General features: G+C 51.4%; 2 protein-coding genes across 10 annotated transcripts in view; one reads left to right on the plus strand and one right to left on the minus strand.

Annotated features, from left to right (window-relative positions):
• Window positions 1–1,596, plus strand: part of Vgll4 (vestigial like family member 4) — a 110,241-nt gene extending 108,645 nt beyond the window's left edge. For all 5 annotated transcript variants that reach the window (XM_038318655.2, XM_038318656.2, XM_038318658.2 and 2 more), the window contains 2 exons: window positions 731–854; window positions 1,195–1,596. In XM_038318655.2, the coding sequence (XP_038174583.1) occupies window positions 731–854; window positions 1,195–1,466 (396 nt within the window). In that variant the 3' untranslated portion in view covers window positions 1,467–1,596. The remainder of the gene's footprint in view (window positions 1–730; window positions 855–1,194) is intronic.
• Atg7 (autophagy related 7) overlaps window positions 1–21,284 on the minus strand; it is a 217,714-nt gene that overhangs the window by 7,441 nt on the left and 188,989 nt on the right. For 4 of the 5 annotated variants that reach the window (XM_038318649.1, XM_038318648.1, XM_038318650.1 and 1 more), the window contains one exon: window positions 4,394–4,603. The exons of the other annotated variant lie outside the window; for it this stretch is intronic. In XM_038318649.1, coding sequence (XP_038174577.1) covers window positions 4,571–4,603 — 33 coding nt within the window. In that variant the 3' untranslated portion in view covers window positions 4,394–4,570. Of the gene's footprint in view, window positions 1–4,393; window positions 4,604–21,284 lie in introns of those variants that run through there. 5 annotated transcript variants of the gene reach the window in all.

Genomic DNA, 21,284 nt, shown 5'->3' on the forward strand with positions numbered 1-21,284 from the left:
ACAGGCTCTTTATTATTGCTGAAGAAGAAAAGTTTTTTCTTTTGGGGAGGGGGGATTCGAGACAGGGTTTTTCTGTGTAGTCTTGGCTCACCTTGAACTCATGCTCACTTAGATCTGCCTGCCTCCAGAGTGTTGGGATTAAAGACATGCACCACCTTTGTTACTTTTTAAAAAACAAGGCCAGGTTTGGTAATTCAGATTTATAATATAGTTACTTGGGAGGTCGAGGCAGGAGGATTACAAGTCCAAGGCAACTTCATAAGACCTTGTCTCACAAAGAGCAGGAAGGTAGAGAGATGCTGAGGACATGAGAGCTTGTCTTTCCTTAGCACCACACCCAGCAAGCCCCAGAGACAGCAAAGGGTCAGGCTTCCCACAGAAAGAGGCTTTGAAAGCACAGACTGTGTGCAGCTCTGTGTGACCCATGCTGGGCCTGCAGTTCCCGGTGGGTGTTTGTGCACTCACTGACAAGCAGGAAGGGGCCTGGCCCTGGGAGGGGGGGGGAATGCTGTGTGTCAGGGACAGCTCACCTTCAGGTGCCAGGGGTGGGGACCCCAGTGCATCTACATCTAGTCTTTCCCCCTGGACCTGCTGTTGTTTGGAGCACAGTGGGCTCCAAGAGCAACTGAATGCAGGGGAGGTTCCTGTCAAGAGGAGCTGGGCCCTCTGGCAGCAGCTGCTCAGCCTAATCGGTGGATGAAGAGGAGCTGACTTGTTCTCCCTCCTACAGAACCGGCCCTCCGTGATCACCTGCGCATCCGCAGGTGCCCGCAACTGCAACCTCTCTCACTGCCCCATTGCGCACAGTGGCTGTTCTGCACCTGGGTCTGCCAGTTACCGAAGACCACCCAGTGGTGAGTTTTCCACCAAAGCCTGGTGCATGTGGGAACCCTGGATTAAGCTGTGAGCTGAAACTTCTCTCCCTAAAATTCACTTAGTGTGGAGTTTAAAAACACTGCTTTTGAACACACGTGTACCTTGAATTGGCCATGCCTTGGGTGGGAAGGAATTAAGGACATTTAGTCCCTGGCCCCTCCGGGCTTCACATGACAGAAGATATAGGCTCCACCATTGTCATTTAGTGCCATAAAGACATTCTGGATTCACACTTCAACCCAGGGTGCTTAAGTACCACTGACTAGGGTACCCTGGCCCACTGATGCAGCCACCTCTCCTCTGATCCGTCCTTTGCAGCAACTGCCACCTGTGACCCTGTAGTGGAAGAGCACTTCCGTCGGAGCCTGGGCAAGAACTACAAGGAACCAGAGCCAGCACCCAACTCGGTGTCTATCACTGGCTCTGTGGATGACCACTTTGCCAAAGCACTAGGTGACACATGGCTTCAGATCAAAGCGGCCAAGGACAGCGCTTCCAGCAGCCCAGAGTCAGCCTCACGCCGGGGCCAGCCTGCCAGCCCCACTGCCCACATGGTCAGCCATAGTCACTCCCCCTCTGTGGTCTCCTGAAGGGGGCTCCACTCTTCAGCCACACAAGGATCTGCATGGTTTGCCTGAGCTTTCAACAGTCAGTGCTTAAAACAAACAAACAAACAAACAAAAAGCAAAAAAAAAAAAAATAGAAAGGAAAAAAATTTAGGGGGAGGGTGGGAGGGTGGTTTATTCGCAAAACCATGTTGTCTGGACTTTTGTTCTGCTCTGTTTTGTACTTTTTGGTGTTCGTACAAGGGGTCTCACCATGGCAACAGGAACAGCATGGAGCATCGGTCCAGCAGAGCATCCTTGCTTCCTGTCCTGGTTACCAAAGAAACCTCTGCAGGTCTGCCACCTGGCAGCCGGGACCCTGCGGCCCTTTCCTAGTCACAAGCCATGAAGACATGGGGATCCGGATGCTTTGTGCTCTTAGCTTTTGAGACTGGGTGTGCACGGCTTGGCTTCCCCCTGGGGTCCAGCTCAGTCCGTGTGTACATGTGTCTGCCTGAAAAGAACTGTCCTGATTTGCACTATGGAGGGCAGGGCTGCCTGTTGGGCGGCTGTCTGCGATGCCAGCACCAAGGGCAAACTGCTAGGGAACACTTCTTATCACGTGTGCTTGCATTGTTGCTGAATTTAGAAGGTCTCTAGCAGGTTCTAGGTCTTTCTCTCTAGTCTTGAGGTGCTCACAACTGGACTGCAGGTTCCCCCTGACCATGGGCATTTACCGTCTCTGAACACTGCAGTTGGTGAGGCTGGTGCAAAGGCTGGAGGACTCCGTAGTGCTTCTGACATGGTACATGTCTTAATACGAAAAATAGCTGGTTTCTATTGACTGTAAGCTCAGACTGTAGCACTGACTGGCTTTTTGGTGGTGGCATTAGCCTATCCCGTCAGTTACAGCCCTAGATACTTTCACTGCTGGTACAGCTGTGCTTCTGAGAGGTGTAGTCGATGCTCACTTTACTCCGAGAAGGAGTGCACAGCCGGTGGGTGTGGTAGGCTGGGGAGCCCATTGCTGCTGATTTTTCTGCATCCTGGGTGGGGGACTTGAGTTCATGTCTTTAGGCTCCTCGGTGCAGACTGCTCCTTTCCAACTCCTGGCCAAACAGCAGGTGCCTGACAGTCTGCAACATGGGGCTGCGTGCGCTTCCTCTCACGCCGGGGCCAAGGCTGTACACATTCCTCTATAATAACTATACAGTTATTCCTGCATCACTATTGCCCACTCTATTAATAGCTACTAACTAGACATTAGAAGCAAGCAGGACAGACGTGGCTGGGGATGCCCCACAGCAGCTGCTCCTCCCGGCCGTGAGCATTTTCTGTCCCCTGGCCCGGCCTGCTCAAGGAGGGCTAGGACATCACCTGGCTAGAACCACCTCGCCAACAAGGCATTATGGACTCCTTGCACATGGGAGCCCATGGGGCTGACTTTCAGTAGGAGGAAAACAGGTTAGCTGTTGAACTTGGGAAACAGGCGAGGGTGGAAAAGCGGGGACTGATACCCGAGTTACAGGGTGGCCTTTACAAAAGTGGACAGCCCTCCTGCCCCGCACTCTTCACTCCACTCTCCTGGGCTTCCAAGCTTGACATTCAGGCCCCTATATTTTCTGTAGGAAAAAAAAGAATTGTTGAGAACACTTTTTTTATATAGGTAATTTTAAAGACCATCATTACGCTGTGCGTAAAGAGTGTACAGAGAAATTTGTAGGTATTTTTGAAGAACAATTAATTTGTTAATGATATGTAGCTATTTAATTTTTCCCCTTTCCTATCGTAATCATTTTTGTTGTTGTTTGGGAAAAAAAAAGTTGATCTTTTTTTGTCGTAGGTGTGTCTGTAATCGTGCAGGTACACAGTTACGCCATGACAACACTGCGTCCGCATCATAGCCACTAGTTTGTTAGTCTACAGGCTACTGAGGTTGTCACAGGAAAACAACCGCGCCGCGGACTGGCTCTGTGGGCAACAGGCCTCAGACACCCGTCAGTGAACGGGTCGTTGCTGTTGGGGTAGGGGTGGCAGTGCGGGTGGCTGGGTCTCTGGGGCACCGACCTATCTGGAATAGGCTGGGTCCTGGAGGGGAATGCCACACGTCAGCTGAGGGGCGTGCCATCCTGCCTGGGCAGGAGCTTGTGTCTTCCCCAGAACCACGCCACCCATGTGCGTGCTGCCCCCTCTCTATGTTTGTAAATCTGTAATATACCATTCTCTGTGGCCTGTTTTTCCTGGAAGAAGAAAAAAAAAGGTTTGGCAGGCCATCTTTTTTTTTTTTTTTTTTTGTTTTTTTTTTGTACTTAAAAGTAGCCTTAAGAACAATAATAAAGTGCTCTTAAACCAAGGTTTTGTTCGGTTCTTCCATCCTAGGGTGGCATGTGGTGCCGCTCTGTGCCCAGGCCTGCCTGTTTCTGGGAATCCTTGTGCAGGTGGGCAGGGTTACCTCTTGGAGCCTCTTCCTTAGGCCAAGGTCTTCTCAAGTCTCCCCTACTGAAGTCTGCTGAAGTCAGCCATGTATGGGCTTCTGTTCTAGACCTGACCCGAGTGGAAGATGAGTAAGTGTGGGAGGGGCTGCTAGGAAGAGCACATCTACTTAGGACAGGCGACCGCAGTTGCCGAGGACCTACAGGAATGAAGAGGAAAACTAGCCTTGCCCCAGTAGCAGCCGCAGAGAAGCACCTGCCTGTGGTCCAGCTGTACACCAGTCAGGCAGAGCTCTGCCCTGCTTTCTACCAGCACCGTGGCAAGAGCTTCTCATCCCTGGAGCAGGGTGGCACCACAACATGCCGGCAGCTGAGGGCAGGCCAGTGTGGTGCTGCCAGGGCCCACAGCAGGTACTCTCATTGTTTGATCTATGCTGAGTCAGATGCTCCCTCCTGGCCAAGGTGAAAAGATCCCAGGGGGAATCTTTTGACAGCAGGAGAGGAAAAAAAAAAATCAATGCACATGGCAGGACCCCCAGATCAGTGGCAATGCTAAAGTTGTTATTGAGTTCAGAGCTGGTGAGATGGCGCAGGAAAGAGCAGAACTGGGCAGCAGAGGGTACCCCTAGTCCTCAGGGGAGTAGGAATCAGAACCAGATCGCCAGTCCTGGGGAGCAATCCTGCGCTGAGGGCCGAACACTCCTGAGCTGTGGTTCCTCAGATGGTCTCCTCGTCACTCATGTCCCAGATCTGTGTGGAGAAGGGGAGATACTGAACTGAGGGGACATTTCCCAACTACAGCTTCATGACAACAGAAGCATACACTCCCACAAACACTGTGTGCGCCTCCCAACACGGGGTTCCCCTCTGTAGAGCTGCCCTGTCTCTGAGGACTGATACCGTCTCATTCAGTGGATTAAATCTCAAGTTTCTTCCTTTCCCAAGCCCTCAAAGCCAGTGGGCGAGCTGAAGGAGAACCGCAGCAGCTGGGCAGCCCCTCCCTCCAGCCTCTCCCACATCCCCAGTGTACCCGGCCAGCTCCCGACCTTTGCAGCAGGTACTACTGGCCCAGTCAGCTTGTCTAGCTGAATTTGTGAGGGGGCAGGAGCTCTTGGGAACCTATGCTGTCCCACCGTCCACACTGCTTAGGCCAAGTGCAAGCAAGGGAGCTGGCTGTCACTCAGAACAGCCCTACCTCAGCAACCCCAGGTTACCCAGGCAGGGTAACAGAGACCAGAGACTACCAGATTCTGCCTCTCTGTATCCCTGGGGAGCCTGAGGGTGTGAGCGGGGGAGGGAACCCGTTCCAGGCCTCTGTCCCAGTAACTCCTGGCAAAAGTCCCGCTGAGAGGTCGCCCGAGGACAACATGGCAGGTCCCAAGACTGGTGCCCTAGGTACCCTAAGGGTCCCCAGAGAGCTGATCCCTGAAGCTATGCCTTTAGCCTTCCACAATTCCTAGAATGGGTTGCACAAGGCTACCTCAGCCCTTGCATAGCCCAGGAAAGGGATGGCTTGTCGGTAGGAGGCAGGTCTGGCCACATTAGACATTCCCAGCAGTGCTGGCTGTCGAGGTAGACAACAACATAGGTGACTTCCCCTCCCTCGAGTAGAGGTGGCAGTGTCCCCGTACTGTCTCTATTTCTACATAGGCCCTTGCCTTAGGGCAAGAGAACTTGCCACCTGTCTTATTGGGCACTGTCTCTCTGGTTCCAGATACCCTCCAGAGTGATGCCTGGCCTCGGGAGGCAGGTAGCATAGCTGTCTGTATATAAGAGCTCTTCACCTGGTCTTTTGGATCTGCAGGCTGATGGATGGGGAGATGGAACCATCAAAATCCCAGCATGAGTCACTGGCCCATTCAAGATGCACAATTACACAGATGTCTGGGCTACCAGTTGTGTGAGACCCAGAGCCAATACTCCCATAATGCCTCACTCCTGCCAGTGAGGTAAGGAGGAAAACAGTTCAGAGAGGTCAAAGTTGGCCTGAGATCACACGCTGGGCAGCCAGCGTGGAGCAAGGGGACGCTGAGGAGGGGACTGTGGCTGGAGGTATCAGACCAAGAGGATGGAAGATGAGCTCTGGAGTTTCTGCCCAGCCTTCCTGGCTGAGTGGCATCCTCTGTGCATGGGCAGGTAGACTTGGCATGGTTGCTCCTGGACCAGCTGTTTAAAGGTTGTGACACAGTGGGGCTGCTGTGGGCACTGACTGACTCTTGGAGAGGCTCCTGCAAGCCAACCAAAGGGCTCACTTACTATGACACCATTGGGGTCTTCCAGACCCAACTCCTAGGGACAACGGAGGACCTTTTTACTAGGGCAGCCTGGCCATGACCATTGGTGGGGTTCATACAGCACCCAGGGCAGCACTGGCCTAGCCAGCCTCCCATTTGTCTTCTGCATGAATAAAGAAGATGGTGAGTTGGCAGACATTTGCTTAAATGTTAATGCTTGGTGCTGGCATAGTACAGTTACCAAGTTTCACTCTATAGCCCGGACTAGCTTCGAACTCACAGCCATGCAATCCTCCTGCCGTAGCCTCCCAAGTGCTAGGATTATACTCTTTTCTAAAGAGAAAGGTACCGTAGAACTGCAGAGGTTTTGTTTGGTTTTAACAAGAACTAAAAATTTGATGCTTGAGAACAAAAAGGCCATCACAAACTAGGAGAGAGTTATTTCATAAAAGGAGCTAGTGTAAAGAACTCTTCTTAAAAATGGGCAAGAAAAATTGAAGATGCTTCACAGTGGACACTTGATAGCCAATCAAACCACAAAAGGGGCCGAGAAGATGATGGTTCAGTGGATAAAAAATACTTGTCATACAAGCATGAAGACCTGAGTTCAAGTCCCTAGAACCCTTGTAAAGCTGAGCATGGTGGCATGTGTCTGACCCATGTTCCTACGGAGAGGTGGGAAGTAGAGACCAGCATCACCAGAAACTCCTGGGCTAGCCTGCTGTACAAGTGGCCAACACAGAGACCTTGTCTGTGAGTGAGGTGGAAGGTTTGCTTCTTCCATGTGCACACATACACATACACACACACATACACACACTCGCACACACCATACACATACACTCGCGCACACACACACTCGCACGCATACACACACACACACTTGCACACATCCACACTCGCACGCATACACATACACGCACACACACACACATGCACACACTCGCACATACATACACACATTTGCACACACCATACACATACACACACTCGCACACACCATACACATACACGCACTCGCACACACATACACACACTCACACACATACATGCACTCGCACACACCATACACATGTATATTAGTTAGGGTTACTATTGTTGTGGTAAACTCCATGGGCCAAAAGCAACGGGGTGGGGGAAGGAAAGGGCTTATTTGGCTTACACATCCACATCACAGTCTCAACTGAAGGTGGCCAGGGCAGGAGCCCAGCTCTGCAAGGAAAGACAGGCCGTCAGGTCGCGACTCTCAGCTGAGTGCCGGGGAGGATGTCTGCCTGAACCACAGCTCCAGAGGGCATCAAGGTGTACCAGCTGCAGCACAGGCATGGCAGCCTCTGGAAAGGAGCTGCTGGCATCCAGTTCCAGCATGGGTCTGCTCTGGGCCACACCGCAGTGCACACCATAGGCTGAGTGGCCTCTTCCATGCAAACTGTCATAACCCAGGGATGGCACGATTGTATTTTGGGGTGTGTTAAATGTGTTCACTTGCTAATGTAAACATCTTAAACCACACTACAGCTTGTGAAAGTTGGGGTTGGCACTCCTTATGCCTTGTGGGCCTCTGCTTGGCCCATTTCTCACCCCCTACAACACATCCCTCTTTTGGGAGGGACAGGAGGAGGGGTGGATTGTGTTGGGACCAGGTAAAGATCTTGGCTTGAGCTTCCTCTACAGACTTCCTAGGAAGAACTAGACCCCCTGGGGGAGGCTAGAGTCTGTCACATGTCCTGAGGGATATGAGCCCCGCTTATCCTTCTCCTATGTGCCACCATCCCTCACAGACCCTTCTAGGCAGCTAGTCATAGGTTTAGGGGGCTTCTGTCAGCAGGTAGCACCAAGACCAGGAAGGGATTCCCAAAACAAAATGCCTAAGCCAAGAGTAGCTGGAAAGAGGATGACAAGGCTTATGGGGTGGACTGTGGGTTGGTGCATGGCCCGTGACATCCTAGGCCAACTAGGACAGGCAGGAAGCAAGGTGGTAGAGGCTATAGCCTAGGGAGGTCGGAAACTGAGGGGCAGGGCTGGCTCTGGGTGCTGCGTAGCCTGATGCCATCTGAGAAGCAGGCAAAGGATTTTTTGTCGCTGGATCTCTACAACCCCCCTGAGACAGATAAAGCTGCAATAGTGTAGGACACGCACAGGCCTGCTTGCCCAACATGCCCAGAGCTGGAGAGAAGAAAGGCTTCCCTCTGCCATGTAGGCCTCTCCATGTGGTGGGGTGAGTAAGGAGGAAAGGGAGGCCATATCCCTGAGTATGCCTGCAGCTAGGCACCAACTGTTTGTCAGTTCTAACTGGGGGTTGCCATGGGGCTGGGGACGATGCTGGGGGAGGGGAGCTATCACAGACCCTCTAGCTGGCTGCTTCCCTGAAGTTTCTCTCCTGGTCCCTGGCAATTTCCTTCCCTACCACTTTTGGCTGTGAGGAAGACAGCCCTGCCCCCTTGCAACTGCACGGTAAGTTTAGAGCCTGTGCCCCTGGGCAGGTAGACTAAGCCAGATGGAATCGCGTGGTATGCAACTTCCCTCCATTCCCCCCCCCCCCCCCCCCGAAAGCCTTTAAACATCAGAAAACCTCCTTTGTTCTTGGGGTTTCCAAGAGCAAACTGAAGGGCCCGTCTCTCCCGTCAGGATCCTCTCATTCTGTGTGTGGAGCGTCTCACCTGCTTGCCAGGTTTTGGAAGGGAGGCCTTCTTCCTCCCCAATTTTCACCCCTATCTTGCCCCCATCTTTCTCTTCATCTTCCTCCCCATCTCTCTCACCCCCCATCTACCTCCCCATCTCATCCCCCCCCCCCCATGCTGTCTCCGGGAGATGTTCTCTTGGCTGCTCTCCTACTTCAAGGGTAGCTCATCCCCTCATGGTTGAGAGACTTTCTATGATAAAGTCAGTTCTAAGGGGTAATCTCATGTCAGCTCCTGTGTCAACTTGATATAAGCTATCTGAAAGGAGGGAACCTCAACTGGGAAAATGCTTCTATAAGCCAGGGCTGTAGGCAAGCCTGTAAGGCATTTTCTTAATTAGTGATTGATGTGGGAGGGCCCAGCCCATTGTTGGTGGTGCCATCCCTGGGCTGGTGGTCCTGGGTTCTATAAGAAATCAGGCTGAGCCAGCCATGGGGAGCAAGCCAGTCAGCAGCACCCCTCCATGGCCTCTGCATCAGCTCCTGCCTCCTGGTTCCTGTCTTATCTGGATTCCTATCCTGGCTTCCGTTAATGTGAACATGCAAACCAAACAAACCCTTTCCTCTCCAACTTGCTTTTTGGTTATGGTGTTTCATCACAGCAATTGAAGCCCTAACCAAGACAGCTCCTTCCAGAACTTTCCGCTTGAACCTGTTTATTGTTGTTATTCTTGTAACAGAGATGTAGAGGAAGCAAGGGACCGTGACAGTTCCCCACACCTGGAGACTACACACCTTCTAGCAGATTCTCTGGCAGGGAGGTCCCAACTGTCCCTCTAAGGTAGGGACACTGTCTCATGAAGGTCAGGGTGAGTGGAAAGGAGAAGAGGGGAGGTGGGTCTCATGAGACTGGGCCTGAACCTCTGCCTCCCACTTCAAGGAGGGCCAGAACCTGCCCTGCTGGCAGAGGAAGGGATCCAGGTCTGTTTGCACGCAGGTTTTAAGGGTATGAAATAAGTTGATGAATGCATTAGAGAAACATAAAATCAACCCTATGCCTGGTAACAAAAGTACAAGATGTGGCCAGGAAGTGAGAACAAGATTCCTGCTGCTGGGACCCCAGGTGTGAGTTCATTTTTCTTCAATGCTTTCACAGTGTTCAGTGCACTCTTAGACCAGAAGCATAGAATGTGTGTGTGTGTGTCTTTGTGTGTGCACACATGTGTGCATGTGTATGTGTGTGCAAAGGGTAGCTCCAGGAACTGGGGCTGGGTCCCTGTCTGTAGGAAGGGTCTACACACATACACCTATGAGTTTCTTATACCCTCCCAGGAATTGCTGAGCCAACATGGAATCAAATGGAACCACGGAAGTTTCAAGATGGGAAACCCTCAAATCCTAACCCCCTGCCCACTCTTGCCTCTTCACCTCAGTTTAGAAGATGGGCCTCAGGGTGCGGATGTGTTTGTCCCCTCTGGGACGTCAGAGAAGGAGCTTTCGGGTGTTTGTCACCTTAAATGAGAGGCACTGAGCTGAGACACTGACAATGGAACAGACTACCTTGGGGCTTGACCTTCACTGACTTTCAGAAGAGCGGGCTAGGCACAGCCCACCCGGGTGTGCCAATCACCACTTCAGCTCCACTGTGGAGTTTGGCCTGGAGGTGGGATGTGTGGGAAGACGGACAGCCTGGGCTTGTTTGCACTCCCCTAAGCTTCAAAACACATTTTTTGAATTAGGTGGTAAGAATACAGGGTAATTTTTGTGGCACCAACATACTTTCTTTCAAGATATGATTTATATGTTTGGCCCACATCTTAAATGCACTGGTGATTGAGATAAATGGCCATGCTGGAGGCTGCAAAGTGGTTTCCATTATGTAGCTCTGATTTTGGGTTCCTTAGAAAACTTTAAAGGGGCAGGCACATTCGTGGCCTGTCCTCTGCCTCACAGGGCTTTTGGGGTTACCATTGGAGAGTGTGGGAGAAGGGAGGGAGGGAGGGGCCCTCAGAGCTCTGGGAAGGGTATGGCCATGCACAGGCTTCCAGGGAGCTCATTCTGATACTGGATGTACGTACCAAAGGGGACTGTCAGGACAAGGGGCCCGAGTCCCGAGGGAAAGCTGTGCTGACAGACTTGTATCCCCCATCAGAGTCCCCAGGGCTCTGCCCCTGGGCTGACCACCACCACAAAGGCACAGAACAGACACGGGCCTCCTAAAGCCCCTAAGATGACAGTGGCCAGACAGTGTGGCATCCAGGTGAGGATGGAAACACAGAGCAATGTGATCAGCTGTGCACCAGCCCTGGATTCCTCCTGAGGACCAGAGAAATAACGTACGGCAAGGCGGGGAGATGGGGCAGCTGACCTCCATCGAAGGTGCCACAGGATTCAACGAAGCAAACAGCTTGAGTGAACAGTGCTGGCAGAACCAGACACCGCAGAGAAAGCAACTGCTACCCCTGCCACACACACAAGACCAGCTTAGTCACAGCCATGTGCAAAGCTTGGCTGCTACATGTCTACAGAGGACACAGAATGTGAGTCTCACAGTAAGTACAATAATTTTAGAACAGCAAAAACAGGAGCCAGGAAAGAAAAAAAAATCAACTGGATACCATCAAAATTAAAAATGTTTTTTTCTCCTAAACATGATATCAAAAGGCCAAGTGTGGTGGTGCACACTTTTAATCCAGCACTTGGGAGGCAGAGGCAGGTGGATCTCTGTGAGTCTGAGACCAGCCCGGTCTACACAGAGTTCAAAGCTAGCCAGGGCTACATACTGAGGCTCCATTTCCTGTCTTTTGCTATGTCGCTCAGGCTAGCCTGGAACTCCCAAGCTCAAGCAATCCTCCTGCCTCAACCTCCTGGGCAGCTGGGACTGCAAGTGTGTGCAGCAATTGGTTTGACAGTCCCTTACCACTGACCACTAAGCTCTGCCTACCCAGAGGCTTTCACGCACTGGGAGGTTTCCAAAAGCTCTGCTGTGGTTTCAATGTGTTCCCCAAAGTCCAGGTACTGGCGAGCAACCCCAAAGTGCTTATGTTGATGGTATCAGAGGTGTTCAGTATGTGCCTGGCTAACACACAGTACTTATGTGGCAGTACTGGGAGGTGGAAACCTTGGGGGATCAGTAAGATTAGATGAGGTCAACAGGACAGGTCTCCCGTGGTGGGTTGACTAGCTTCCTAAGAAGAATTCACACCTCGTTCAGCCTCAACATGCTCCAGTACAACGATAGCCTTACCACTCCGACTTCCCAGCTTCCAAAACCAGGAGCTAGAGAAACCTCTCTTCTTTAGAAATGACTCATTTGGGAGGGTCTTTGGTAACAGCAACAGAAAGCACACTAAGAAAGTCCCCAAACTGAAAACAACCCTAATCCCAAGTGGAGGCAACTGATACTTATATAGGGAGGGCAGGGCAGGCACTGGGTCGCAGTGTGCTGTGGGCCGCCTTCATCGCACAGGGGCTTGTTTAGCAGCAAGCCCAGGGTTAGGGAGGAAATCTGTGCTGAACACAGGCCTCAACAACTTGAGAAAGCAGATGCTGCCAGCGTTGCTGCTTTCCGTGAGCCCAGGGAGTGGAAGGTAAGCAGCCTCGCACAGTGGCCCTGAGGAGCTGGGCCTCCCGCCCAACACCAGCAGGGTGGTCCTGGCGGCCCTTGGCTAGCTTACAGCAGCTGGTCCAGGCCGGAGAATCCCGAGGCCAAGGAGCAGGATGTCCAAGGATGCACCCTATCTGAGGGTTACCACAGGAGCGTTTACTCTGAAAGCAGACAACGATGACCTCCCTGAACAAAAACATCCTCCCCGAGGTGTGCACAAAACCCTGCCCTTTGCTTGGGAAATGGAAAGTTCTGATTTCTTCCCCTCTCTTCTGGACAAAGAGCCTGGGAAGGAGAAGACCTATGCCAGCTCAGCCTCCCTCCCAGGGCAGCATAGCGGGGGTCAGAACGCAGCTGCTGGGCGAGGCCAGGGAGACTGAGTTCCTGGTCCCTGTGCCTCAGTCTCCTTGAGCCAAGACTGGCAGGGGAGGAAGAGGACACGACTTGTGGGGTGCTCTGCTCAGCAGCAATCTTCGAAGACGACGGGTTTTGTCTAACTCGCTCTACGGAGCTATCTACAACACACAACCTCAACTCTCTACCATCCTGCTTCTCTGGCTTCAGAGGCCAAGGCTGGCCTGTCCAGTCATAGGCATCCTGCCTCTGTGGGGCAGGGGCCTTGGACTGTGTTGGGTCCTGAGGGCTTCTCCTTCTTCCGCATGCAATCGTCCTTTCCCTGCTGGGGAAGTATTGACTTGTATGTGTATGCACACGCGTATGCGTGTGTCTTTAATCATTAGAATAAGGGGGGAGGTTGCAGGATCCCTGGGGCCAGGGCAGTTCCCAGAGCTCCTAAAGGTTCTTGGGAAGCCATTAATTGAGAATAGCTCTCTCGAGAGCCAAAGCCACGGCTTAAGGGCAGCAGTGTTCTGAAGTGACATGAGGGTACCCTGGCTGTCTTATGCCCCTGCCTAAATTTAGAGACATCTCAGGACAGGCACCCACGGCCACCACAGCACCACATGGCCCTGCTGATGGTGGCAGGCCCCATCATTGCAGAAAGGGGTTCCCAGAGAGGCTCTGTGCTTTCCCTTCGACTTCCGCCCAGCTATTCCAGTCAGGAGCTGTGTTCCTACACGCTCTCCCCAGTCCGACAATAAGCCACAGGGAGCCCTTGCTTTATAAGCACATCGCCACCTGTTTGGGGTGAGCAACTCAGGAGACTGGGAGGCAAAGATTCTGCGCTCAACCTTTCCCTTGGCAAGTCTTCGATCCAAGCATGAACTGCCTGTCGGGCGCCAACAGGGTCCGTGGATGTGTACAGGGGGAGGCTGAGCTAGAGGGAGTAGGCTGGGTGCTCACCGAAGCTTCTGCAGGGGATGGGCTAGTGTAGGTCATGGAGAATGGAAAGTTCCAGCAGAAATGCCCACATGGCCTCCAGAGAGGGCCCCTAAGACGGACATCCAAGAAATCTGACCTTTCAGGAAGGCTTCCTGGAGGAGGGGTCTACAAGGAGACAGAAGCAGGGGCTTCCAGCAAGAAGATACCAAGGGAACTGACGGCCGGCTTGGGAGACTCCTACAGGAAGAGCTCGCAGGGCAGCACAGCACAGACTGTCAGGACCAAGCCAGGAGGGACGGGGCAGTTGTTCTTCCTGGGTATGGAGACTTTGGAGGTCTACATGAGAAAATATGACTATGGACACATGGCCACCAAGCCCCTGAGAGATAACAGTTTCCCGTGTGGGCTCCAGGACCCCTGATTTGGAGAGACAGGAGACAGAGGACAGGGCTGGGTCATTCGGAGCTCCATGTCCTATTCTACTAACATGGAGTATACAGTGTCCCAAATAGCAAACAGGAAGCTACTGTGTGTGGTCCCTGTCCAGTGGCACGTACCCCCTAGCATCAAGGACTGCCATTCAGGAAGGGCTGATGCTGTCCAGGCTGCTGTGGCTTTGGGATTCGGCCTTTGCACCACGGCACACAGGGCCTGCAGTGAGCAGAAAATGCAAGGACAGACACACGGCCACAGACAGCTCCAAGGGCAACAGTGTTCTGAAGTAACTTGGGGGCATCTTTCTTTACCTTGGCTGTCTCATTCCCATACCTAAATATAGAGCTGTCTCAGGACAGTCAGCCATGGCCGTCAAGGCTCACACTGCCCAGCTGACAGTGGCGGGACACAGCGCTAACACTCACAGCTCTTCCCCAGAGTTGTTTTCTCTCGGGTCTTCATCTATGACAGCCTGGTACATCCTTGGCTGGAGGTGCCAAGGCCAAGACCTGGACTCAGGGGCATGACCATGCCAGCCTATATAACAGCTTCTCCTTGGGGCACAAGGCTGGCCAGGTTCTGCTGGGCAGTACTTTTCCAGGCACTTGGACTTGTTCAGGCTGGGCATCCTCTGAGGGGCCTTGGCCATGCCAGCCTGTGTGGCAGTATCTCCCTGGCACACGAGGCTGGCCAGGTTCTGCTGGGCAGTACTTTTCCAGGCACTGGGTCCGTGGATCCCAACTTCCCCTTCATGGAGACACATCCCCAGTGGTGGGAAACCCGCCTTAAGCGGAGTTCCAAGATCTGAAACTGGCTGTAACATGAAAGCCTTTCTGTTTTTAAGAGCAAAAATGAGAGGCCAGTTGTTTCCCTTAATAAACACTCTTTTAACCCGTTTTACAAACAAACCAGCTTTCTGCTCCTAGTTTCTTTCCTGTCCTTCTTTCTCTTCGTTAATTTGATAAGCAACAGGCGCCAAGCTGAGGCAACGTTTTGGTTATAGAGCTGAGAAAGAAAAAGTGTGGCTTTGAGAAACGGCCTCTGCATGAAACCAGCTCCAGTGGCCCCTTAATGAGTCTTTCCTGCTGAGATTTCTAGGTCCTAAGAGGTGGCTTAGATGTAAAAGTACATTCTGCTCTTCCACAGAACCTATGACTGGTCCCCAGAACCCATGTCAGGTGGCTCCCAGCTCCTCCAAACTGTAACTGCAGGGCATCTTATCTGGTGACTCTGAGTCCCGTGGGCACCTGCACACATGTGCACAGAACCCACATGTACACACAAAATTTAGAAAATCTTTAAGAAAAGAGACTTCTGCTTTAATAAGTTTATAGAACAGAGTGTTTTTTCGGAGAACAGGATCAAACAGCAAATAGCATCCGGTTCCAACAAGAGGGAACGGAGGGCTGGACAAGCCACCGATGAAGCTCTGGAGCCTCACTTCCCTCCCTCCCAAGGCTCTACAAGTCAGCCTGGAGAAGAGGCATAAGAAGTGTCTGCACAGATGCTCAAGACCTTGTTTTCATTGGCTCAGGGTGGAACACAAGTGGAGATCAACTTCTCTGACACCCATACCAGCCTCCTGAGCACTGGATCAGCTTGCAGAACAGAGCCAGGGTGAAGGTGCTGCCCCAATATTCTCTGTCTTGGGCCTTGACTCCAGTCCTCCCCCTCAAACTGGGGCTTCTCTTCCCCTCTGTCTGTGAAAACTGCCATGTTAGCACGCAAAGCTCAGGGTGGGTTGGGTCACCACAGGCCCTGGTGTGGGACAGCACCAAGATGACTGACAACCTCAGGTCTGAACCGAAGGAGCAGGTTCCCACACACACTGTCGGGATCCACCTGGTGCCTTTACCCACTGGCCAACTGTGCCTCTCTCTGCATCCCATCTGTACTCCTGTCTACTGTGCCCTCCTCTCTTTGGGTCCCAGTGCCATGCACACCAGTTTTCTCCATGCAGGTGATGTACCTGGCTCCTTTGCTGGCTCTGAGTTTGCATGGTATCACGGTGCTTAGCAACGACACTGATCGTCAGCAGTGCAGGGATGCACACACCACACCACGCTGAGTGAGTGGACCGAGAAAGGAGCATTCTCAACATGAACCCCACTGAGCCTTCTTCCCACCGTTTTAAATCTCAGCACACACTGCATCCTCAGCACCCACCCTGCTTCACAGCACGGGGAGGGACTGGCTAGCTGGCTGGTATATATGTAATCCTTCAGTGTCTGGGTTAAACTGGGCACATTCTTGGGGTGGTTCTGGGGAAGGTTCCTTAAAATGACACCAACAACGTGTTGAGAAGAGTGTTAACATGTGGCAGCCTCTGAATGTCAACCTTCATGCTATGTTGTCGGGACAGACTTTAGTGAACAAGAACTTGCAGCTCACGGACCAGGTGACAGTACTTTGACCTTGCAGCTGAGTCCCTTCATCCCAGTCAATAGCAATTAGGCACACAGGAGGATGGGGCCCGAGTTAGGGGCTTCATCTTCCTGAGGTGAACAGCTGGCCCATTCTGGAGTATTCATCAAAAGGCTCAGTGTCAGGCATAAAGGGAGAGGCTGGTCTCTCCCACTCTGGGGTGTCCACTCTCAGGCTAGTGGACAGGAACCTTGTCTCCCATGCCCACACCCCTCACCCTTTCGCTCTACAGCCGGCCCTGGGCTGGACGCCCTGCATCTAGACTAGCCTCTGTCTTCTAGAGCAACAGATCCAGGGCAGGACAATCAGGCTGGAGTCTCAGCTGGCTTGTAACCCATGAACTGAGCCCCAGGTAGCTGGAGTGCTCCCCTGGGAGCCAGCTGTGCCCTGCAGTGCCCTGCCACCTACAGATCAGGCGCAGGGGTTGGCGGCGGGGGCACACTCACTAGGACTAGGCACGGAAGCCAGTTTCCTTTCCTATCCTTTTTCTTTAATGTCTGGGATAAATCTAGGTCTAGTTTGCTAGAGAAGGGCTCTACCATGGACCCCCACCCCCACTCTGTCATGGCAGCGGTCTTTTTAAAGATTAAATAATTCTGGTGAAAGGGCTGATGGAGGCAATGGGATGCTCAGAGGTGGGGGACATGTTTTAGCATATGGTCCCTGTGGAGTGCAAGTTAGAAAGGTTTGGGGGTTTTCTTGCATGTCTTTGTTCCACTCATGCAGACCACTCCTCCCCATTGAGCACTCCTTCCCATTGAGCTCTGATGCAGACCACTCCTCCCCACTGAGCACCGGGGTTTCTCAGAAGCAGAGAGAAAGGAATCTGATAGCTGCTCTTGCCAAGACGCATCGCAGGGTCCTTGGGGCTCCCTGCACACACAGGCTGCATTTCCTGGAATTTCCCACATGTTGCCCCCCTCTACCCTCAGCAGGGCAACTGACACATGCAGCTCAGCTGGGGCTCTTGTGGTCTGGAACTGAGAAGAGCATGCAGCCGCCTGCAGGGCCTCGCTCCTGCTGCGAGCAGCTCTGGCAAATGCATTGATCCTTTAAAGCAGATGGAGCTTGTTTAGTCGGGTCTGCCGAGGTGGGAAGGGCATTATAACACATCTGCGCCCGTTCCTTCTACGCGGCCACCTAGGTTCCCACTAGCTAGAGGCCTGTGCACAAAGCCCCAAAGCATAGGGCCCACTTGTTCCGGTGCACACACCCTCTGAGTGCCTCCTGTCTTGGCCACAGTGGGACAGGATGGGAGGGCAACAGACCAACGTAGAGATGTGGATGGTAGAGCAGGCAGCTGATGGTTACAGACCCATCCCTGCCTCCCTGGAGCGGAAACCAAGGTCCTAAACTCTTCTGCTCTGTCCATCAAAATGTGTGTGACCTGTGTCATTCAGCCTGCCATGGCTGAGACTCAGTATACTGCCATCAGGAAAGGTCCCAGACAAGAGAGGAAACAAAGACTGTGGAGCTCAGGAGCCAGATGGCACTGGGGACAGACCCTGCTCAGTTTCATGCTGGCAGTAACCAGGTTACATCCCTGAGAGATTTGGGGACTCTCCCTTGCCAAAACCTGACCAATAAAACTAGCAAGGCTTGTTTTGTGACTGTAATTCCTGGCTGAACAGGATGGGAAATGATTCTGTCCTCTGGAAGCATAGACCTCAGGCTGTGGTGCTGGCTCCACGGCAGAGCCCTTGCCAGGCATGTAGTGGCCCAGGGCTGACACTTTGCTCCTCTGTGTGTACTGGGCAGAAAGGCAGTGTTCATCTGTTTCTCCTTGCTGCTGTCCCTAGATTTAATTGTACTGACTTATTTTTCCTAAACAGTGGCTTTAATTACTTTTAATAAAATGTTTGGTTTGTTTGTTTGTTTTGTTTAGAAACAGTATTGGGTCTGTGACCTTGTGCCTGCTAGATCTCTACTGTGGTATGTGTACCCAGCCTAAATACACAGCTTGAATTTTTTTTTTTTTTTTTTACCAAAACAAGGAACAATGCTCACCAAGGTGGCCTGCGGTACCCTAGAATGTGATTCTAAGTATTCAATTCCTGCTTCTTCTTCACCTGTCTCTACTTTCTCATCTTCTACCTCTGAGAGATCACACTGTCGCCTGAATGCACAGTTCCCTGTTCTCCACTACACCATGATACAGTTTTCCTTTTGGCTGAACTCTTCCCCAGGCCATTTTCGCGATCCTTGTGAGGGAAGCTCGCTTCCCCATGGGCAGGCTGGCTGGATGCAGAATAGTGAATTCAATATACATGAATTCTTTTCTGCTGGACCCTTGAATTGTGTTTTATTCTGCTAGGGGGGAAGAAGGTCTAACTGTAGCTCTGGTTGTTATGAAACTCACTATGTAGACCAATACGGCTAAGAATTTACAGAGATCCACCTGCCTCTGCCTCTTGAGTATTGGGAGTAAAGTCCTGTGCCACCATGCCTGGCCTTGTGGTTTTATTCTTATGTGGTTAACTTTTTAGATGCACTTTAACTTTTTTGCTGTACTGGTGATGGGACACAAGCCTTGCACATGCTAAGCAAGAGTTCTACCATTGGGTTGCATACCTACCTCTTGTAAACAAGCTTCCTTAACTCAGCAAAACATCCAGTAGACACCAATTAATGGCAAGTCTCAGTTCAGTAAGGACAAGCAAGGAATCTGCTGTGGGTGAGGTCACTACCATTCAGACAGCAATAAGACAAGAAAACAAGCTACACAGAGGGCTGCAGATATAGTGCAGTGAAGAGCACTGGCTGCTCTTCAGAGGACCAGGGTTCAGTTTCCAGCACCCACACAATGGCTCACAATTGTCTGTAAATTCAGTTCCAAAGGCTCCAACATTTTTTTTCTGAATGTGAGGGCATTGCACTGAGCAGTTCACATATACATGCAGGCAAAACACCCATACACATAAAATGAATAAAAATTAAAAAAATAAAGTTTTAAAATTGTTATCTATAGAAGGTATGACTAATTGGGAGACCTCAGTAAATTTTCACTTGACTAGAACAAGAAAGAAAGGTTAACAAGATTGTCAAATAGATGGCATATAAAGATCAAAGTTTCCTGTACACCAATAATAACTTGGAAAAAAATCAAAAGGGCCAAAGATATTATTAATAATCCCATTGTTTGCAAGACAGCAACTGAGCAACCGTCAAAGGACTTCTCAAGACAGAGCCTTCCACGATGAGTATGAGTCCCCCTGAGAGGCTGACACAGTTTTGCCCATGAACTTGGCAGGCAAGGCCAAGGTAATAACATTTCAGTAAATACAGCATTGTGCAGTTTACTGAGTTAAATCAACTGTCACCATAGCATTCTTTAAAAGAACATAGACAGAGATAGAATCTTTATTTTATGCAGGATAGCTACAGAAATTTTTGGTACTTTCTGCTGCTTTTCTGGATTAATACTGGCTTTAATGAAATATTAATACTGGCTGCTTAAATAGATATTGTATCAGGACTGGGGAGATGGCTCAGCAGTTAAGGGCATCAACTGCTCTTGCAGAGAACTGGAGTTTGGTTTCCAACACTTCCATGCTTTATAACGCTAGCGCCAGGAGGATCTGGTGCCCTCCTCTGGACACCATGAAGATTGCACTCACACATGCACATCACTACACATGGACATATACATAAAGAAAAAACGGAATCTTTCTAAGATGCTACATAAATCAACAAACAAGTGTGTCTAACACAAGGGCAGAGGGAGTAGGGGAAACCCCAATGAATTATGTGCCAAGAGCCTTTACTGAGTGGAGTTAATGACTCAGCTAAAAAAGGGGTGCTTTGCTTTGGCTTCCCAGGAAATAGCTCGGGTGTGATGTGACACAGAGGGACAGGAGGCTTGTTCCTGCTGCACTGGCGCAAACGTCTGCTCCCGGAAGAGACTACGAGCTGACAGGAGCATGGTGGGTCTACTAGACCTGGGGTGCCTGGAATTTATTAAACACATTGAAAACAGATTGTCTTCACAAGGAGTCTTCTGTTTTTCTGAGAAACGTGTACTTCTGAATTTCTGTAATATGCCACAGTTAAAGGGAAGTGCCATATTGGATTCCCAGGGCCTCTTTGCTGGTGGCCAGAAGACAATGTCACCCTTTACCTGCTGTGCTTCAGAGGTCCTTCTGCTAAGGCAAGGCTCACCTAGCCAGGAGGAGCCTCTGGGCAGGCAGCCAGAGGAAGCTGAGCGTGAAACAGTGGAAAAGACTTGGGGAGGAGAGGGTGTGTTTTCTAGAGAGACAGCTATGAGAGGGAGACTTAGAAAGGTTTGAAGCTGTGTTTGAACACAAGTTTTGAAAATGGCCCCGTCTGATTTGACTGGGGCTACACACTTAAAATGACAAAAACCATACGTTCTGCTTAGCGTTACACCACAGTCAGTGGGAGCGTGCATCATTCTGGAGAAGAAAGGGCTGGGACAGGGCACCCAGAGGCTGCCGCTGGCCAATGTGAGACTGAAGACTGGCCCTGACGGGCTCTCTCCTTTTGCTTCCCTTGTGTTGGGCTCTGTTTCTTTTCTTTCTGCCCCCACCTCAGCCTTCCCACGTTAGCTGGGTTTCACTGCTGCTATTTTGGCTGTATATGTAGTGGGGTATAATTATTCTAACAGCATGAAGGGCAATTTCGCTTCCAGAGCAACACTTTAGAAATCTTTGTTGCCTGCTGCGTGCCAGCATCACCAGAGTGCTTCCTTTAGAGTGCGAGCAGAGCAGCACCATAAATCAGGTGTGGGGAAGCCAGCCTCAGAGAGGCAAATCCACATCCAGGGATCTCTGAGAGATGGCAGCCAGGACTTGCTGAGACTGAATCAAGCAA

Source organism: Arvicola amphibius, chromosome 2 (genome assembly GCF_903992535.2).
Source record: "Arvicola amphibius chromosome 2, mArvAmp1.2, whole genome shotgun sequence".
Classification (NCBI taxonomy): Eukaryota; Metazoa; Chordata; class Mammalia; order Rodentia; family Cricetidae; genus Arvicola; species Arvicola amphibius.